Raw genomic sequence first — 19,384 nt, forward strand, 5'->3', positions numbered from 1 at the left:
TTTTTTAAGTTTATTTACTTTGAGAGAGAAAGAGAGAGAGAGTGAGCAGGGGAGGGGCAGAGAGAGAGGGGAAGAGAGAATCCAAGCAGGCCCAGCACTGTCAGTGCAGAACCTGATGCGGGGCTCAGACTTACAAATTATGATATGAGATCATGACCTGCTTAACCAACTGAGCCACCAAGGCACCCCCTTTAGCTTCTTTTTATTCTTACTAACCCCAAGCTTATGTCTTTATCCACCAGCCTGTTTATTTCTAGAAACATTAGTTGGTAAAAGACTGTGCCATCCAATCTTTTTGAGTCTCTTTTATACTCCAGATAGGTATTAACTTCTTTATAGCTATTATTGCACATGTCCTCACTAAAACCCTGTGACTGTCATCCAGGTCACAGAAGAAAGGTAGGTCAACATAGGTCCCTGGATGGAAAGTGCCTGAAAACTATGTAGTAGCAGGCCAATGCACGGGCCTATCATTTTACAGACAAAGCCCAGGCTTAGAGAGGTAACTCACCAAGGTCACACAGTAAGCCATGAGATCAGAGCCCAGAACTGTTGGGATCCCCCTCCCCCAGCCATGGTGTTTACCGATACACTCAACCCTCAATCGCAGTGGGTCTCAGCTGGGGACGATTGCGCCCCCTCACAGAACCTGTGGCAACGTTTGGGGACATTTTTTGGTTGTCACAACTGGGAGGAAAGGGATTACTACTGGCATCTAGTGGGTAGAGGCCAGGAATGCTGCTAAACATTCTACAATTCACAGCCCCTTAATACAGAATTTTCCCACCTACTAAGTCAATATTGCTGCCATTGAGAAACCCTGCTCTATGGGTTTGGGGCCAGGGAACGTGTCTGGCTCTGATGTAGAACTGAGGGACTTAGGTTTAGACTTTTTCATCCATAAAAAAAAACAGAGATAATAGCTGAACTCATCTTTAAGGATCTCGCGGGTTCGTGACTTCTGCATGAAAAGTAATGGCTAACACCTTCCAGTAAAGGCCATACCTCATTGTTGGGTGTCCTGAACTCCAGGAATGCTTCCAGAAGAGTTGGTACAGGTGTAGGCATTTAGGCAGGGGAAGCCCTAAGACTCTACACAAACCCGTGCTCAGAGGCCAGCCCACCTGTGTTGGCGGTGGCATGGGCACTCTCACCTCAAGCCAAGGGTGGGGGACGGGCAATTCCTTTTGGGCCTCAGTTTCCTCATCTGTAAAGCTCTCAGGGCCTGTTGGGATGGCTCCAAAACGCTGAGGCAGAGAGCGCGCTCGGCGGAGCGTGATGCGCGAGGCCAGGGCGCGCCTTTGCTGGCTCCGGCTCCCTCCGGCAGCAGGCGGGAAGAGCCGAGCAGAGCGAAGTTGGGGTAGACGTCGGCAACCGAGGGGCGGGGGAAGGGGCGGGGCGAGGGCGGAGAAGGGGCGGGACGCGGCGCAGGGAGGTGGCCGGCCGGGACTGGGCAGGAAGCCGGCCGCAGCTCCCGCCAGTGCCGAAGAACCTTCCTTCCTCCTCCTCCTTTACCTTTCCGCCTCTTCCCATCTCCCTCAGCTCCGGTCGCAGACACCGGTAAGTGTAGCCGCCGGGCCTTGGTGAGAGCTCGAAGCTTGGGTGGTAGGATACAGCATGCCTGGGCTGGCTAGACCCCCTCGCGGGGAAGGGCAAATGAGAAGGCAGTGGGTGCCTTGCGGTGTGGTCCCCTGTCCGCTGTTTAGTGAAAAGGGACGTCTTACCCCTTCGAAGCCTTAAAACGGGCTTGGAGTGCACACACACCCTCACATCCACCACTAGATTTGATAACAGGCTTGCCAGTCCCATCCCACCCCCGAGACCCTGCCCCTTGGGGAAACCTGGCTGGGGAGTCTCTAAACCCTTTCCGCAGGATTAATGAAAATGGGTGCCCACCTTCTCAAGGGGTCCCTCCTCTCTACCGAGGGACCCTCTCCCTTGTCACTGCAGAGAGGGGAGCTCCAAGTAACAAAGGTGTATTCTTTCCCCCCAAATTAATGACAAGAGTACTCCACTCGCCCCTGAACTTCCCTTTCTCAGCCTCCGTGCTCTCTCGTAGGCGGACCACCCTCTCCACCTGCATCCCTGCCGCTTCCCCCAATGCCCATGGATCCCTAGAAGCAGGGCGCCTCCTCCCCCTCGCGGCTTCGAAGGCTGAGAGACTTGGAAGCTGATGGGGAAGCGGCCTGGGTAGGCCCGAGGCGCCCCGCATTCCTTTTCCCCAAAAAGAGATGCGCCGCCGCCTTTCCCTTCTAGCTGGAACGCTCCGGGTGGCCGTTAGCCCCGGGAGGGGCGGGAGTGGAAGAGCCGTGGCTGGGGGAGGGGGACGGGAAGGTTGGTTAGTGATCTCTTTGGTCAGCCGGGAAGGCGGAGAAGGCAGGTAATTTATGGGCTGCGCAGGGTTAAGAGATTGCCGCCTTCGGTTTGGAAACTTCTAAGTGCCTGGGGAGACCCCTCCGTAGAGTGAGTGATTAGGCAGTCTGGGGATTGGAAGCCAGGTGGATGTATTTCACGGCAATGGCCCACGGCCTTCTACCCACGCTGGTTCCCATCGGACTTCCCTAACCGGTCTGGGTGGCCCTTGGGTTCCCTAAGGCCTCTGGAGACCAGTAAGGGGAGCTGGGCTTGTTTCTGCCCGCTGCAGAGATGAGATTAGGGGAGCTGAGTCCAGGGAACATCCCAAATCCAAAATCTGTGCGAGTAGCAGCTTCAAAGACAGAATATGGCTGTAGAGGGGTTAGTCCTTTACTGTGCAAAGCGTTCCTGTTTCACAAACGGGGTTGTAGCAGAAGCACTCTAGCTGGGGTAATTAAAATGGACTTTAATTTTCATTCTAGGCCCTAGTGGTATTAGTAAGTAACCCCTCCCCCCTTAACTCACATAATTACCATGTGGTATAGTCAATATGGTAAACAAATGTCGGCATCGCTCAGTTAATTTTGGCCACTGTGACAGGATCTTTGAGGCTTTTTTACTATCAGTAGCAAGAGGTCATTTGTAAGGAAGAAATTGTGTCCAGCCCTCCAGTTTTGGAAAATACAAAATAAGAACAATATGTTTTTTGTATGAAAATCCAGTAAGGGTTAAAAAAAATAGATATCTAATTGAACAAATTGGTTTTATAAGTTATATGTGATTAGGACAGTCCTGGAAATTAAAGGCTGTTGAGTCAGGGAGTATATTGTAGTTAGGTTTCCCCTTGAGGCACCTCTTGTTAGGAGATTTACAAGTAAATAGAGAATGATTTATGATGCTGTGTAATTGGGAGCCAACCTGTTAATGTGGGTAGTGAATAAAGAAATTGACCACCATCATTGCTTAAGAAAAGCTTTCTGGGGGGAAAAAGGCAATGGGACTTAAAATAGTGTTTCACCTTTCACCTTTCTTTGCAGCAGTTTGTCGGGCTAAAAAAAATAAACGTAAGCCCCCAGAGATAATATCATTAATATTTTGGTATTATATGATACATATCCTTCTAGGTCTTTTATTTTACTATGGAATATAGACGTAAAATACTAAGGTTTACGTAACAGTATGGGATATCTTGTAATTTTTTTTTTACTTATTACCATGGATGTATTTTCATATCACTAAATGTCCATATTATCATTATTTAAAATATTTATTTATTTTGAAGGGGGTGGAGAGGGGTAGGGAGAGGGGGAGAGAGAATCCCAAGCAGGCTTTGTGCTGACAACACAGAGCCAGATGCAGGGCTGGATCTCACAAATTGTGAGATCATGACCTGAGCCAAAAGCAAGATTCAGACATTTAACCGACTAAACCACCCAGGCACCCCTCCACACTATCATTTTAACAAGTAACGAATACTCCATTTTATGAATTTGTCATTATTTAACCAATTTCTTACAGTTAGCTTCTTTCCAATGTTTTGCTACTTATTACATACTATAAATACGATTGCACTGCACATCCTTTTTGTATGTTTTGATATACCTATTTGATTATCTCCTTCAGATTCTGGAAAATGAATTGTTGGAAGAAGGTGTGTGCACTTAGAAATTTTGATACATACGGCCAAGCTACCCTCCACCTGCACACCTACCATCAATGCGTGAGGATAGTAGAAGCTTTTGTTGAACTGGCTGGGTGAATACTACTAATGGTTTAAGTTACTTCTTGTTTCACCAGTGACAGCAAGAGACAGGGTGACATGAGAGATTCGACTGCACCCTGCCCTGGACAGCTTACAGATAGAAGAATTAACCCGTAAAGAGACTGAAGTGGGTTTCAGGATGGCAAAAGAAGACCTCCCGAGTACCTCAAAGGACTTGCAGGAACTGCAGAGGAAGCTGTCTTTGCTGATTGAGTCTATCCAAAATAACTCAAAGGTCAGTTTCCAATCAGGATATATAATGGAAAAATCCCAAAATAACACCAGCTTAAACAGCATAGAAGGTTATTTCTCTCTGAGGTAGAAGAAATTTGGAGTAGGTCAGGAATCTTTCTAATTCACCACTCTGACATGCCTAAATTGTGATCTTCAAACTCATTGTCCAAGATGGCTGCTAAAGTATCAGCCACTGTATTCACATTTCAGGCTATGGGATGGAGGAGGGAAGGGGAGAAAGACTTGCAAGCCACTTCTAATTTTTTTTTTTCAACGTTTATTTATTTTTGGGACAGAGAGAGATAGAGCATGAACGGGGGAGGGTCAGAGAGAGAGGGAGACACAGAATCGGAAGCAGGCTCCAGGCTCTGAGCCGTCAGCCCAGAGCCTGACGCGGGGCTCGAACTCACGGACCGCGAGATCGTGACCTGGCTGAAGTCGGACGCTTAACCGACTGCGCCACCCAGGCGCCCCTAGCCACTTCTAATTTAAAGGGCCTTCCTAGAAGTCACACACAGGTAGCACTTCCAATTATATCTCATAGACCAAAATTTAGTTGCAGGTCTCCCCTAGGGGTAAATGCAGTTCTTTAGATATAGAGGGTGGCTCTCAGTCTTTGCCACAGATACCTTCCTGTTTTGTTTTGTTGTTAATTTTGCCCTGTTATCCTGAGACTGAGGGGCTAAAGCCTACTTTAAGATTTGAGTCCAGTTTTCTACTAGAAACCCAGTGTCCAATAGAAGTATGATAGGAGCCACATATGTAATTTACAATTTTCTAGTAGCCACATTTAAAAAGTAAAAAGTAGGTGAAATTAATTTTGATGTATTTAGTCTAATATATCTAAATATTTCAATATGTAATCATTATAAAAAATTATTAATGAAAAAAGTCATTGAAACGTTCTACATTATTTTGTAGTAAGTCTTCAAACTCCAGTGTGTATTTTACACTTAATGGCACATCTCCATTTGAATTAGCCACTTTTCAGATGTTCAGTACCCATTCAATGGCAATGGGACTTGAGACGGTATATTCTGCTTTCTTGAATTTTTATCTTTCTTGCCTTCTTCTATGTGTCACTCAGCATTTTGTCCGGAAAAAAAATAACAGCTCTCAGAGATAATATTAACATTGTGTTGTATTTCCCTCCAGACTTTTTTTTTCCCATGCAGTATACCCATAAGGTACATACATATATGTAACGAAATGAACTAGTTTGTGATCTGTTTTTTGTATTAGACAGTACAATTCCCCTAGGGTCTATTTGAAGAGCTACCACTTTGCAGTCTAGAGCAATATACTCTGTAGCGATCTTTCCTGGACTCATCCCAAAATGCCTCTGGCCCTCTTGGTGGATTTACCAAGCTATTTTTAAATTGGCCAAGCAGCTTTCTAGTCAGCAGGATGAGACTCTTGTTACTAAAAGTTAGCTTAGTAGGAAAGGTCCTTGTGCTCATCTCCATGTGCATTTGATTCTCATTAGATGTGTTAGTTAAGTTCTATGAGGTCACCTCAAACAATGAATTTGCAATTTCTCCAGGGGAACTACAGGATTAGGCTCTGGCAAATGTATGGTCACAACATACTCATCAATTGATAAATACATAAACTATTGCATGTGTATTTTTGTTTGAAGGTTACTTATATATATATATTCATTCGTTAACATTAAACTCATGGCCAATAGCACTAGAAATCTTGCCTGAAGAAAGTATTTTCTCTTAAGGCACATCACAGCCTTCTTACACTTAAGAACACTAGACAGTATTTCTGCCATTTTGAATGGTGAAATTACCAACAAAAAACAAAAATGTAAGAAAAGGTATTACAGAACCTTCCATCAGATTGACATAAGCATAATTTATAGAAACATCTACTTGTTTGGAGCATATTTAGATGATTTATTTCTCCCAAATAAGTTTTAGCCTTTCCTCAGAGTTAATCAGCCCTTTAAATTCCAGAAAAGAATAGATTGGCTTCTACACAGAGTATTTGTGAAACAACTCCCATCATTTCTTGTAGGAAGCCTCTGGAATGTCAAGTCTTTGTTGTCTTACTTTTAGGCTGAGAGAGTCAGAAACCTGCTCAAAATAGCTTAAGCAAACGAGTAGTGAGGGATTCTGGGACTTTGGAAATGGGAGGCTATCTTAGAAGCCAAGGGCAGGAAGTGAATCAGGATCTGGCAGGTCACTGGGGTTAGAGGTAACTCTCAACACCTTCTCTTGGGCCATGTTGTTCATGTTGCTTCCAGTTACCGTTTTTCCTTGTGCATCACCTTCATTCTCCTCTCTCTACAGCCTGGCTTTCTTGACTCTTCCATTCACATGGGCCAGTGTAACTCCCCAGGCTGGTACCTTCAACTCCCTATGTCTCCCTCCCTGAAGCCCTTTAGGAGCCTTCTCTGGGAATGTCTGATTCCTAGGATCAGGCTTGACCAAGTCACCTGTGGCCAGGTTGGTGACAGCTGGGCAGGGGCTTCTCATTTCGTGGAGAGAAACATGGCTCCAGGGGCCTACCCCTATTGTGGGAAGGGACAGTGTTCAGAGAGGTGGGAAGAGAGAAGGAACATGGGCTGGGCAGATGCCCCCTGATGGCATTTTCACTTGTGGATTACCTATAACTAACTAGTTTTGCTCCCATGCTGGCCCACAAGGGATGTTTTTGAACTAACCTCTGAATCACATACCAGTGGGCACCCAGGGACCAGTCTGGGAGAAACTGTTACCCAGCACCTTGGAGTTGTCTTTACCACTGGTTTTATTTACTTATTAATTTTTAATATGAAATTTATTGTCAAATTGGTTTCCATACAACACCCAGTGCTCATCCCAACAGGTGCCCTCCTCAATGCCCATCACCCACTTTCCCCTCCCTCCCACCCCCCATCAACCCTCAGTTTATTCTCAGTTTTTAAGAGTCTCTTATGGTTTGGCTCCCTCCCTCTCTAACTTTATTTTTTCCTTGCCCTCCCCCTTGGTCTTCTGTTAAGTTTCTCAAGGTCTCACATATGAGTGAAAACATGTGGTACCTGTCTTTCTCTGTATGACCTATTTCACTTAGCATCACACTCTCCAGTTCCATCCACATTGCTACAAAAGGCCATATTTCATTCTTTCTCATTGCCAAGTAGTATTCCATTGTGTATGTAAACCACAATTTCTTTATCCATTCATCAGTTGATGGACATTTAGGGTCTTTCCATCATTTGGCTATTGTTGAGAGTGCTGCTGTAAACATTGGGGTACAAGTGCCCCTATGCATCAGTACTCCTGTATCCCTTGGGTAAATTCCTAGCAGTGCTACTGCTGGGTCATAGGGTAGGTCTATTTTTAATTTTCTGAGGAACCTCCACACTGCTTTCCAGAGTGGCTGCACCAATTTGCATTCCCACCAACAGTGCAAGAGGGTTCCCGTTTCTCCACATCCTCTCCAGCATCTATAGTCTCCTGATTTGTTCATTTTAGCCACTCTGACTGGGGTGAGGTGGTATCTGAGCGTGGTTTTGATTTGTATTTCCCTGATGAGGAGAGACGTTGAGCATCTTTTCACGTGCCTGTTGGCCATCGGGATGTCTTCTTTAGAGAAGTGTCTATTCATGTTTTCTGCCCATTTCTTCACTGGATTATTTGGTTTTCAGGTGTGGAGTTTGGTGAGTTCTTTATAGATTTTGGATACCAGCACTTTACCAGTGGTTTTAAATAATCTGATGCCTTTGTCCTCCTTCTCTCTAGTAGCAAGGGGCACTGATTGTCTTTTGCATTCTGACACCAGGGAATTGGCCTGTCTCCTAAACAGTTCCATATGGAGCCTTCATGTCCTTAAATACTGGCCACATCACCCCTACTTTGGAACCTGCCATACTCAGGCAGGTTTAAAATAGATTGTGTGCAGTTTAAAATAAATTTCCTTTGACCTTGGGCAAGTTGCTTAGGGTCTTTGAATCTCCATCACCTCTTCTCTAAAATAAGCAATGCCAGGCTCATTGGTTTGTTGTGAGGTGATCTCAGAAGCTGTTTAGAAAAGCTGTGGCACAGAGCCTGGCACATAACGGTGCTGGTCTGTCCCAGCCTGGCATTCCTGAGTTCTTCAGCACAGCACCCTCCCTGTAAAATCCAGGTTGGATGACATGTGCCTGCTTCCAGGATAGGAATGGAAAATTGCAGTTCATGTTACTGAATAATAAGCTGTCCCACTTTCCATCCTCCCATTGTATCCCCCTCTATTGCCATGAGAATGAGAAGTTAATTGCTATGTTCCAATTCCCTGGATTTAAATAAAGTTCCTCCTTACCTGCCTGTGAGTGTCTTAGGGGGAAATAAATGAGGAAATACGTTGAAAGCACTTAAAACCGTGCTTGGTGCCTGAGTGTTTAATCAATGTTCTCTATTATTTTTTTTATTTCCTTTTTTTATTTTAGAGAGAGAGTGAGTGGGGGAGAGGGGCAGAGGGAGAGAGAGAGTATCCTAAGCAGGCTCAGCAGGACCCCGTTGCAGGGCTTGATCCCACAATCCTGAGATCATGACTTGAGCTGAAATCAAGAGTTGGATGCTCAACCGACTGAGCTGCCCAGGTGCCCCTCTATTATTATTAGGTGTAACTGAATCATATCCTCCTCTTCCATGACAGACTGGCCTAAGTAGGGCCGTACTTCTTAGGGGAAGACAATTGCTGGGCTTAACTGCATCTTAAAATGGTCTCTCTGCATATCTGAATGATTCTGTTTGTTGGTTACAGGGCCCAGACTCAGAAGAGGCTAAGAAAAAAATAGATTCTTTTAGGGTCTGGAAGAATAGTCCTACTTTTCTCCTTTTGGATCCCCAGGCCATACTGTCCCCAAGTCCTATTGATTTTTCTTTTGTCATTCCACTTTCATATTGCCATCAGCCTAGATTTGCCCATCAGTCTCTCTTGCCTGATTTCAGGCGAATTCTCATAATTGCCTTTTGCACATGACTGCCAGGCTCATATATCTTAAATTAGTGCTTTCATGATATCATAGTCCTGCTCAAATGCCAGCAGTTTGCCTCCTGGTTTTTTTTCTAGATAAAGTTTAAACAAGTGCTTTACAGTGGAAGTACTGTGCAATGTGTGTATAGAGTTTTAAATTTGCTAGTAGTCCTATTAAAAAGCATGAAAAGAAATGTGAAATTGCTTTCAATAATATATTTTATGTAACCCAAAATATCCAAAACAATATCATTTCAATATGTAATAATATAAAAAATTAGTGACGAGATAGTCTACATTTTTTTAGGTTTATTTTTTTATTTTAGAGGGAGAGCCAGCGTGAGCAAGGAAGGGGGGCAGAGGGGGAGAGAGAGAGAGAGAGGGAGGGAGGGAGGGAGGGAGAGGGAGAGAGAGAGAGATCTCAAGCAGGCTCCACGCTTAGCATGGAGCCCGACTCAGGGCTGGATCCCACAGCCATGAGATCCTGACCTGACCTGAGCTGGAACCAAGAGTTGACACTCAACTGACTGAGCCACCCAGCCACCCCAGTCTACATTTTTAAATATACTTAGTGCACATCTCAATTCAGGTACTAAATATCCATTGAAAATACTTGATCTCGGGGCGCCTGTGTGGCTCAGTCAGTTGAGCATCCGACTTCGACTCAGGTCATGATCTCACACCCTGTGAGTTCGAGCCCCGCATCAGGCTCTGTGCTGACAGCTCAGAGCCTGGAGCCTGCTTCGGATTCTGTGTCTTCCTCTCTCTCTGCCCCTCCCCTGTTCATGCTCTGTCTCTCTCTCTCTCTCTGTCAAAAATAAATAAACATTAAAAAAAAGAAAATACTTGATCTCTTCAGATTTCATGAAATTTACATTTGAAAATTTATTTGAGGGGCGCCTGGGTGGCGCAGTCGGTTAAGCGTCCGACTTCAGCCAGGTCACGATCTCGCGGTCTGTGAGTTCGAGCCCCGTGTCAGGCTCTGGGCTGATGGCTCGGAGCCTGGAGCCTGTTTCCGATTCTGTGTCTCCCTCTCTCTCTGCCCCTCCCCCGTTCATGCTCTGTCTCTCTCTGTCCCAAAAATAAATAAACGTTGAAAAAAAAAAAAAAAAAGAAAATTTATTTGAAACCTACCTGACCTATTTGAAATGTAATTAAAAATATTCCTGTGACTGAAGCATATATCCATTTTTAAATTTAAGTTAAACTAAGTTAAAAACCTAGTTCATCAGCCATATTTCAAGTCTGCAGTGGCCACGTGGGGCTACTGTGCTGGATGGTCCAGGTGTAAACTCATGAGCCTGGCATTCAGGTGTTCCAGCCTCATCTCCCCACTGTGGTTACTGGGTCTCTTGATTATAAGGGTCAGAGAGAACAGTTCAGTCTGTCAGATGATGCCTTGGGTGGTTGGAGGAGTTAATAAGAATGTATGTGGACTAGAGCTGGAAAGCAATCAGGACTTAAGACAGATCCAGGGACCAGCCCCACTCCCGTGACCCGTTCTCTCACCTTCAGCTGACTTAACAGGAGAATCTCATTGGGTTCTGATTATGTGAGCTCGCATTCCTACTGTAGTCACCTCTGGCTAGAGAAGTTGAATAGCCAAATCTGGTAGCTTTTCTCAGGAGGAGCTAGAGGCAGTATAGCTAGTGGGCATTGTGCCATTTTTGTGGCCTGACAGGAAGTGAAGTTGTTCATGCCTGGAGAGTTCTAAGGAGGCAGTGCTGAAGCCCCAAGACCAAGGGCAGTGGCTTCTTGGAACAACAGCCTTTTCTGGTTAAGCAGCATGAGCACTGTATTTTGATCACTATCAACTTCAACTGCAAAACCCTATTGCCTTCTAGCTTGCCTCCAGATCCCCACTATTGGAGTCATTAAGAGGTACGTGTGTTTTATGTAGTGGCATCCATGATCACTGTAGCTTGAATTTCCTCTTCATTTCAGCTGCTGGCCTGTAAGGCACTGAGGAATGAGACCTGGGAAGGACCAGTTTTGATGGGGAAAAGTTCTTGATGGAACATTGTAAGGGAACTGGAACCAACATGTCAGTAGTGAGGAGAGAGACAGCATGGGGCTTAAGAAGAGGGGCGAAGCCCATCCTTGTGGGGTTGTCTAGGGCCAGTTCTCTATTAAAGTGGCCCTTCCCCATTGAGCCAGATCCAAAAAAAACCCTTTTGCCTGGTGAAGGAAGTTAGCTTGTTTATTAACACAGCATAAGCTTGCCGGTGTCATCGGACTATGTCCTGACTGTGGTATCCAAGTTGATGACATAAAAGCATTTTTTCCTAACAAGGTGAAGCCATTGCACGCATTAGACATTCAGAATGAAGAGATTCAGCTTTGGATGTCTAGATTTTGCCACTTGGAAACCGCGTGACTCTAGGCAAATGCCATTGCTTCTCAGACTTTAATGTGCGTACAAGTCACCTGGGATCTCATTAAAAATCAACATCTGGGGGATGGGGGCGCCTGGGTGGCCCAGTCAGTTAGGCATCCAGCTTCACCTCAGGTCATGATCTCACGGTTCCTGAGTTCGAGCTCCGCATCAGGCTTTCTGCTGTTAGCACAGAACCCACTTTGGATCCTCTATCTCCCTCTCTCTCTGCCCTCATCTGCTCATTCTTTCTGTCTCTCTCTCTCTCTCTCTCTCTCTCTCTCTCAAAAATAAACATTGGGGCGCCTGGGTGGCGCAGTCGGTTAAGCGTCCGACTTCAGCCAGGTCACGATCTCGCAGTCCGTGAGTTCGAGCCCCGCGTCGGGCTCTGGGCTGATGGCTCAGAGCCTGGAGACTGTTTCCGGTTCTGTGTCTCCCTCTCTCTCTGCCCCTCCCCCATTCATGCTCTATCTCTCTCTGTCCAAAAATAAATAAACGTTGGAAAAAAAAAATTAAAAAAAAAATAAACATTAAAAAAAATCATCTGATTTAGCAGATCTGGGGGAGGGCTTGAGATGTTGCATTTTCAACAAGCTCCCAGGTGATGCCAAGTAGCTAGGACTTAACCTCTCTGTGCCTCAGTGGCCTCAACTATGAAACTTCAGCTGTGAAGTAGGAGATAAATGGTGTGTACTTTACATCCATGTGTACACATGCTGAGGGCCTCTTCTGAGAGGGTGTGTGTTAAGCAGTAGAGCCATGACCAGGTCTTTCCTACTTTCATAAGACTTAAAGTTGGGTGGGACCCTCAAACCTGCCATCTGCCTATAGCTACCTTAAGCTGTTGCCAGGGTGACTCATGTCTTGGGAGAATTGTTAGTGTTGTTGACTTGTTACATTACTTATGAGCCATCCAACTTCATGGCCTTTGCTTATATACTTCCTGCAGCTCAGGTGGGTCCATCAACCTGGGGGTCAGACAGCGTTTAATCCTGGCTCTTTCTCCTTTGCCTGCAGGTGGTTGCCTTTATGAAGTCTCCGGTGGGTCAGTACCTGGACAGGCATCCTTTTCTGGCCCTCACTATGCTGGTGTTTGTTGCTGTGTCGGCCATTCCTGTTGGATTCTTCCTGCTCCTTGTGGTGCTTACCTCCCTGGCTGCTCTTGTGGGAGTCATTTTACTGGAAGGTATCCTGCTCATCTATTCACCCCCTTGGAAAATGATTCAATTGGGAGCACAGTATTTATTTGGCACCTGCCACTGATATCAAAGTTTCCTCTTATTGAAAAAATCAGAATGACCAAGGCAGATTGTTAGAGTAGTTAAAAGATGGACTCTGGAGTCCACATTAGAATCCTACCTCCACAGGGGCGCCTGGGTGGCTCAGTCGGTTAAGCGCCCGACTTCAGCTCAGGTCATGATCTCGCGGTCCGTGAGTTCAAGCCCTGCGTCAGGCTCTGTGCTGACAGCTCAGAGCCTGGAGCCTGTTTCAGATTCTGTGTCTCTCTCTTTCTCTGACCCTCCCCTGGTCATGGTCTCTCTCTCTGTGTCTCTCTCTTTCTCTGACCCTCCCCTGGTCATGCTCTCTTTCTCTGTGTCTCAAAAATAAATAAACGTTAAAAAAAAATTTTTTTTTAAAAAAAGAATCCTACTTCCACCAACACAATTTTGGACAAGTTATTTATCCTCTCTGAACCTCAAACTCCTCATATGTAGAATGGGGATGATATAATAACTGTCTCAAAGCATTATTGTAAGGATTGAAACTCATAGTTCCATAAAGTATTTAGCACAGCCCATGGCACCTAGTAGCTTCTACATGAATAGTAACAGTCTATTTCACAACTAGTTACTGAATATCCATTGCATGCCAGGTACCTTGCTAGGTAGTAATGTTTCCTCTTTGCCACCTTTCCTCCTGAAGTCACACTGCCAACTGTCAACTTCTCCTTTTGTTGCTAAGATAAAATTACTGAGAAGGCAGATCTGACCAGCTCAGTTTGCCTTTTCATATCAGATCAAAAATCACAAAATACTGGCCAAAGAGGTGGTTGCCATTGGGTCAGGCAATCACCTCTGATTTATCCTACGGCTTCCCAGGGTTAAGATCACGCAGAGTTGTTTCCCTGCCTGGGGAACTGTGGATAAGGCAATTTATACTCAAAGGAGAAAGTGAGCATCATAGGCAGATGAGCAAAATACAGCCTGGCAGAGTAGCTGTTCACTAAATATTGACAGATAGAGAGACGGATGAATGAATGAGTGGAGGAATGAATGAGTACTGCAGCAAAAGTAAATTTAAGGAGGGGAAGAGAACCACTGCATTTTGGTGTATCATGCAAAGTTTAACAGAGAACAGGATTTATAGATCTGTAACAACTCTTGTTTCCTTTGGGGAAGTAAAGACTTTCTAAACAGGAGGAACAGCATATATAAAGCCTTTAGAACAGTAGTCTGGAACTTGAGTGTGTTTAAGTCTTACTTGTGTTTTTGAAGATACAGACTTCTAGGCTTCATCCAGAGATCGTTAGTAGTTCTGGAGCAGGGTCCAAAAATCTGAAATTTTACAAGCCTTCCTGATGCATCTGATTCTGATACAGTGGTTGTTGGCCACACTTGGAAAAACACTGATCCAGGATTTTGCAAATCTTTGTAAAAAGGCAGCACATCCATTTATATTGTCTGATTTCCTTCCTTTGCAAGGTCCGTCTCTGAAATTATATCACTGTAGCCATGAGGATGGAGTCCTGAGTTATTTGACCACTCCCAAGGCAAGGAAAAGGGTATTTGCCTTGCAGTGATGCCCACTTGGGTGGTTAGATTACCTCCTTTTTTTTAGTCTTTTTTTAATGTTTTATTTATTTTTGAGAGAGAGAGAGAGAAAGAGCGAGCGAGCAAGCAGGTGAGGGGCAGAGAGAGAGAGAGGGAGACACAGAATCCAAAGCAGGCTCCAGGCTTTCAACTGTTAGCACAGAGCCCGACGAGGGGCTCAAACTCACAAACTGTGAGATCATGACCTGAGCCGAAGTCAGACACTAAACCGACTGAGCCACCCAGGTGCCCCTAGATTACCTTCTTTTAAAGTGATGCTGGAAACCTGGATCTTTATGGGAAATCTCACTTAAAAAGTCTGAGTTAACTGTCATAAGCACAGTGGCCTTGGGTCTGGTAGCTTTCAATCTGTTTTAGCTGAATGCTTCTCCTAACTATGCTTTCTTCTAGGACTGGTCATCTCTGTGGGTGGCCTCTCACTGCTTTGTGTCCTCTGTGGCTTGAGCTTTGTGTCACTCGTCATGTCGGGGACAATCATGGTGTCCTACGTGATGGTCTCCAGCCTTGTCAACTACTGGTTTTCTCCCAGGTAAATACATGTCAGTGCAATAATTTAATCTTTACCATTTGGGGGATTTTCACAAATAATACCTTAACCCTATTTGGTTAGTAAAATTGTGAGAGGCAGGTGTTCCTTATTCCATATACATCAGACATCACATGGGAATTTACGATGGCGTTTCAAACAACCACCACACACAATTACTCATTTTGTTGTCATGGCAACTCTGAAGTAATTGTTACTGATTCCTTTTAAAAGATACCATTAAATTTACAAAAATTCAAATTAAGGGTTTTTGCGGGGGGCAACCGGAAATACTCAGCATGCATGTACCTCAGGATGATGCAGGGGGCCACAAATCTGCTGTTCCCAAAGTCTGTCTTCATTCCCTTTGCTCTTCAGAGTGTGTGTGTGTGTGTGTGTATCTCACCATACTGAGTGTGTTATCTTGTGTTTGATTACATGGATTATGTTCCTACATTGTGGCTCCTAAATGCCAGCTACACTTCATCTGGGCCTTCACTGAAGGAACAGTGATGTATTTAAATGCTAGAGGGAAAACCAGCCATACTGAGATTAGTGTAAGACAGTATGTTTGTCTATAATGGACTGCCCTCCTAAGGGATTTTCAGAGATTTTTTTTTTTAATGTTTTTTTAAATTTATTTTGAGAGAGAGTGTGTGAGAGCACAGAAGGGGCAGAGAGGGAGAGAGAGAATCCCAAGCAGGCTCTGTACTGCGCAGGGCTTGATCCCACAACCATGAGATCATGACCTGAGCTGAAATCAAGAGTCAGACGCTTAACTGACTGAGCCACCCAGGAGCCCCTAGAGATGATTTTTTTTTAATGCTTGATTTTTATCCATTCTCCTTGATGAATTTAGAATCTAAGTCCCAAGTGGGCTGTCCATTATGCTTCATTTAAGCTCTTGCTTAATTGATGACAGCAGCTACCCATCAAGCACTTGCTCTGTGCCTGGGACTCTGTTATGCGCTTTCCAGGCCTTAGTTCATATAATCCTCACAACCACCCTGTGAGGCAGGTACTAGCTCCAATCTATGACAACTAAATGAAGCCAAGTCCCAAAGCAAAGTGTGGCAGAGAAGGGACTTATACAAGTCCCTTAACTCTACAAGTTACTTAACTCTACAAGTCACTTAACTCTAAAGCTTCTTAACCAAGATTCCAAAGTGACTCCAAAACAGGAGTCAGCAAACAATGTCTGTAAGGGGCCAGATGATAATACTTTATTTTAGGCTTTGCAGACCATGTGGTCTCTGTTGTAACTCCTCACCTGTGCTGTTGTAGCACAGGTGGCTACATGCCTACAAGTGAGCATGGCTGTGTTCCAATAAAACTTTATTTACAAAAACAGGCAGCAGGCCAGATTTGGCCCAAGGGATTTGCCAACCCTTGCCCTAAAAGAACCTACATCCTGAATTTTATTTTTCTATAGACTAGCCCTTGAACTTCTTACCAAAGTGTTATCCTCTTGTTACTCATGTTGGAAAATAAAATGTGAAGTAGGTATAATTTAAAATACCTCAGGGGTGGTTGTCATAGGCTTGCCTGGTTGATGTCCCTGGAGTTACATTCAGCTTCTCTAAATTGTTTTGATGACTATCAGTCTCAAAGGAGATAAAAGGAAAAATATTAGCCAAAATGTGGCTTATTAAAGCTAATGTTTCTGAGCCAAAATTTCTCCCCACCTCTGAACCCTGCTCTGCTATACCGCAGGAAGTAGCAAAACCTGAATACCACCTACTTGTCAACAAAGAGAGTAAAAAGATATCCAAGAGGGATGCCTGGGTGGCTCAGTCAGTTGAGCATCCAACTTCAGCCCAGGTCATGATCTCAGCATTGTGGGTTCGAGCCCCATGTCAGGCTCTGTGCTGATAGCTCGGAGCCTGGAGCTTGCTTTGGATTCTGTGCCCCCCTCTCTCTACTCCTCCTCTGCTCGCACTCTGTCTCTCTCTCTCAAAAACAAACACACAAAAAAAGATACCCAAGATTTCTCCTTTATCTCCTTACAGCCCTCTTCTCCTCCCAACCAAGACCCCTGGACTGATTGTTTTCTTAGGGCAGTGGTTCTCAAGCTTTTTACCTTCTTAAAATGACCCATTTTACCTTCTTAAAACTACTGAATCTCCCCAAGTTTTTGTTCATGTGGTTTAAATGTACCAATAATTACTGTAGTAGAAATTAACAAATTCAAAAAATATTTATTCCTTTAAAAAGAGCAGTTTTACCAGTTGATGTAAATAACATCTTTATAAGTAACATTTTCCCATTACAAAATGAAATGAGTAAGTGGCATTGTTTTACATGTTACAAAGATCTTTAAGGTCTCCTTAATAGAGGTCAGCTGGGTTTTGCAGACCCCGCCTCACAAATGTGTGACTGACAAAGAGAGGAAAAGCTTTTTCAGATGACTGTGGATGTTCTTTGATAGTACACCAAAACTCAATATGTGGTAGTTTCGCAAAGGTTAACTGAAATGTGACTTTTTGTAGTTCATTATATTAAAATCTACTGGTCTGTCTTGCACTTTTATTAGATCTTCTATGGTGCGTGTTTTTTAACTTCATGCATTGCTCATTTGGAGAATATTGGTTCATGGAGTCATGCAGATGTTCCACATATACTGTGAAAACTCCACTGTTGGGGCACTTGAGTGGCTCAGTCAGTCAAGCTTCTGATTTAGGCTCAGATCATGATCTCGCGGTTTGTGAGTTCAAGCCCCGCATCGAGCTCTCTGCTGTCAGCACAGAGCCCCCTTTGGATCCTCTGTCTCCCTTTCTTTCTCCCTCTTCCCCACTTGTGCTTTCTCTCTCTTTCTCAAAAATAAGCTTAAAAAACACACTCCACTGTTCCTTTGTGGAGAATGAGAGCAACAAAGGCATTGAGCATATTATATTACTATGAAAATAGTTGTCACCTGAAAACCCTTGCACTAGTGCATTCTTAAACTCAAGAAACCTCTTACTGAATGTTCCAAAGCATAGGGGGAAGAAAGAGGAACTGTTCACTTTATTCCATGATGCAAATGGGATCTTGACCTTAAAACAAAAGATAATATGCAGCTAAAATTTTTGAAAAAGAAAAAAGGGAATAAAACTGTAAGATGTCCTTAAGAAAATGGATTAACTGCATGGTGTCATCTACATACCAGCCACCTTATGTCTTTTGGTGTTGCCATGCTTAGCCCATTGGTTTGTGACCTCATGGCCACAAGAAAGCTGTTGTGGCTCTGGCTACACCAAGAACATTCAAGGCAGGATGAAGGGAGAAAAAAAAAAATGAGACCTCCCTCACCACTTGAGTCTGACCATTTTTTATCAAGTAAGTGCAGTTTTTCCTAGGACCTCTCCCCATCCTGCCCAAGCTGACTTCCTTGTCTAGAATTGTGTCAGTTGGCTGTTCTAAGCTGGCAAGGAGGCTGTGAGATGGAGTGCTGTTTTCTCGGCTGTGTTGGTCAGCCAAACTCTGGTGTATGCCACAGTTTTCCGCACTGGGGTGTCCATGTTGGCAAAGGTATTTGAAATTCAAAGATAACCTATAGATGTACTTAATATTGATAATGCTATCTCCACTCTCACTCCCCTCAGAAACTTGCCATCACAGGGGCTAAAAAAGACCTATTTGTCTTCCTTTTTGCCCCCTACCTCTCTTCTGTTGAAGATGTCAAGAAACAGCGGATTAATTGGAATCAGAAGATATGGGTCTCAATCCCAGCTCTGCCATTTTTTAGCTGTGTGATCTTGAACAAGCTGCTTAACTTCTCTGTTCTCAGTTTTCTTTCACTGGTAAAATAGGGTTACTCCAACAATCACTGGATTATTGCGAGAATGTGAACAATACACTGAGAAAATGCAGTGTCCAAATTAGGATAGGGGGAAGGGCCATAATCCCTACCCCTAACTCAGTCATTTTAACCTCTTGTGCCATCAATTTCCATCTGTAAATGGTAAAGCCTCAAATCTGGTGTTTCAAGAAGCAGCTAAAAACAAACCAACAAAGAAAGTCCTGTATTCAGTTTTGTGCATGCTCAGCATTAAAGCTCTTTAAAGAGGCCCTATGCCTGGGTAGCTCAGTTGGTTAAGCCTCTGACTTTGGCTCAGGTCATGATCCCATGGGTCATAGGTTCAAGCCCCGTGTCAGGCTCTGTGCTGACAGCTCAGAGCCTGGAGCCTGCTTCAGATTCTGTGCCTCCCTCTCTCTCTGCCCCTCCCCCACCCACGTTTTCTCTCTCTCTCTCTCTCTCTCTCTTTGTCTCTGTCTCTCACAAAAATAAATAAGCATTAAAAAACAAATAAACATGGGGTGGCAAGTGGTTTAGTCAGTTAAGCATCCAACTTCGGCTCAGGTCATGATCT

At 44.4% G+C, this 19,384-nt stretch overlaps 1 protein-coding gene across 7 annotated transcripts in view; it reads left to right on the top strand.

Moving 5' to 3' along the window:
* Positions 1-1,430: 1,430 nt before the first annotated feature.
* Positions 1,431-19,384, top strand: part of ANKS4B (ankyrin repeat and sterile alpha motif domain containing 4B) — a 71,467-nt gene continuing 53,513 nt past the window's right edge. For 3 of the 7 annotated variants that reach the window (XM_032591542.1, XM_030300087.1, XM_030300086.1), the window contains exons 1-4: positions 1,431-1,560; positions 4,153-4,352; positions 12,693-12,861; positions 14,897-15,035. In XM_032591542.1, the coding sequence (XP_032447433.1) occupies positions 4,257-4,352; positions 12,693-12,861; positions 14,897-15,035 (404 nt within the window). In that variant the 5' untranslated portion in view covers positions 1,431-1,560; positions 4,153-4,256. Of the gene's footprint in view, positions 1,561-4,133; positions 4,353-12,692; positions 12,862-14,896; positions 15,036-19,384 lie in introns of those variants that run through there. The other 4 variants (XM_032591543.1, XM_032591545.1, XM_030300088.1 and 1 more) reach the window with 3 other exon arrangements.

This window comes from Lynx canadensis, chromosome E3, assembly GCF_007474595.2.
Source record: "Lynx canadensis isolate LIC74 chromosome E3, mLynCan4.pri.v2, whole genome shotgun sequence".
Classification (NCBI taxonomy): domain Eukaryota; kingdom Metazoa; phylum Chordata; class Mammalia; order Carnivora; family Felidae; genus Lynx; species Lynx canadensis.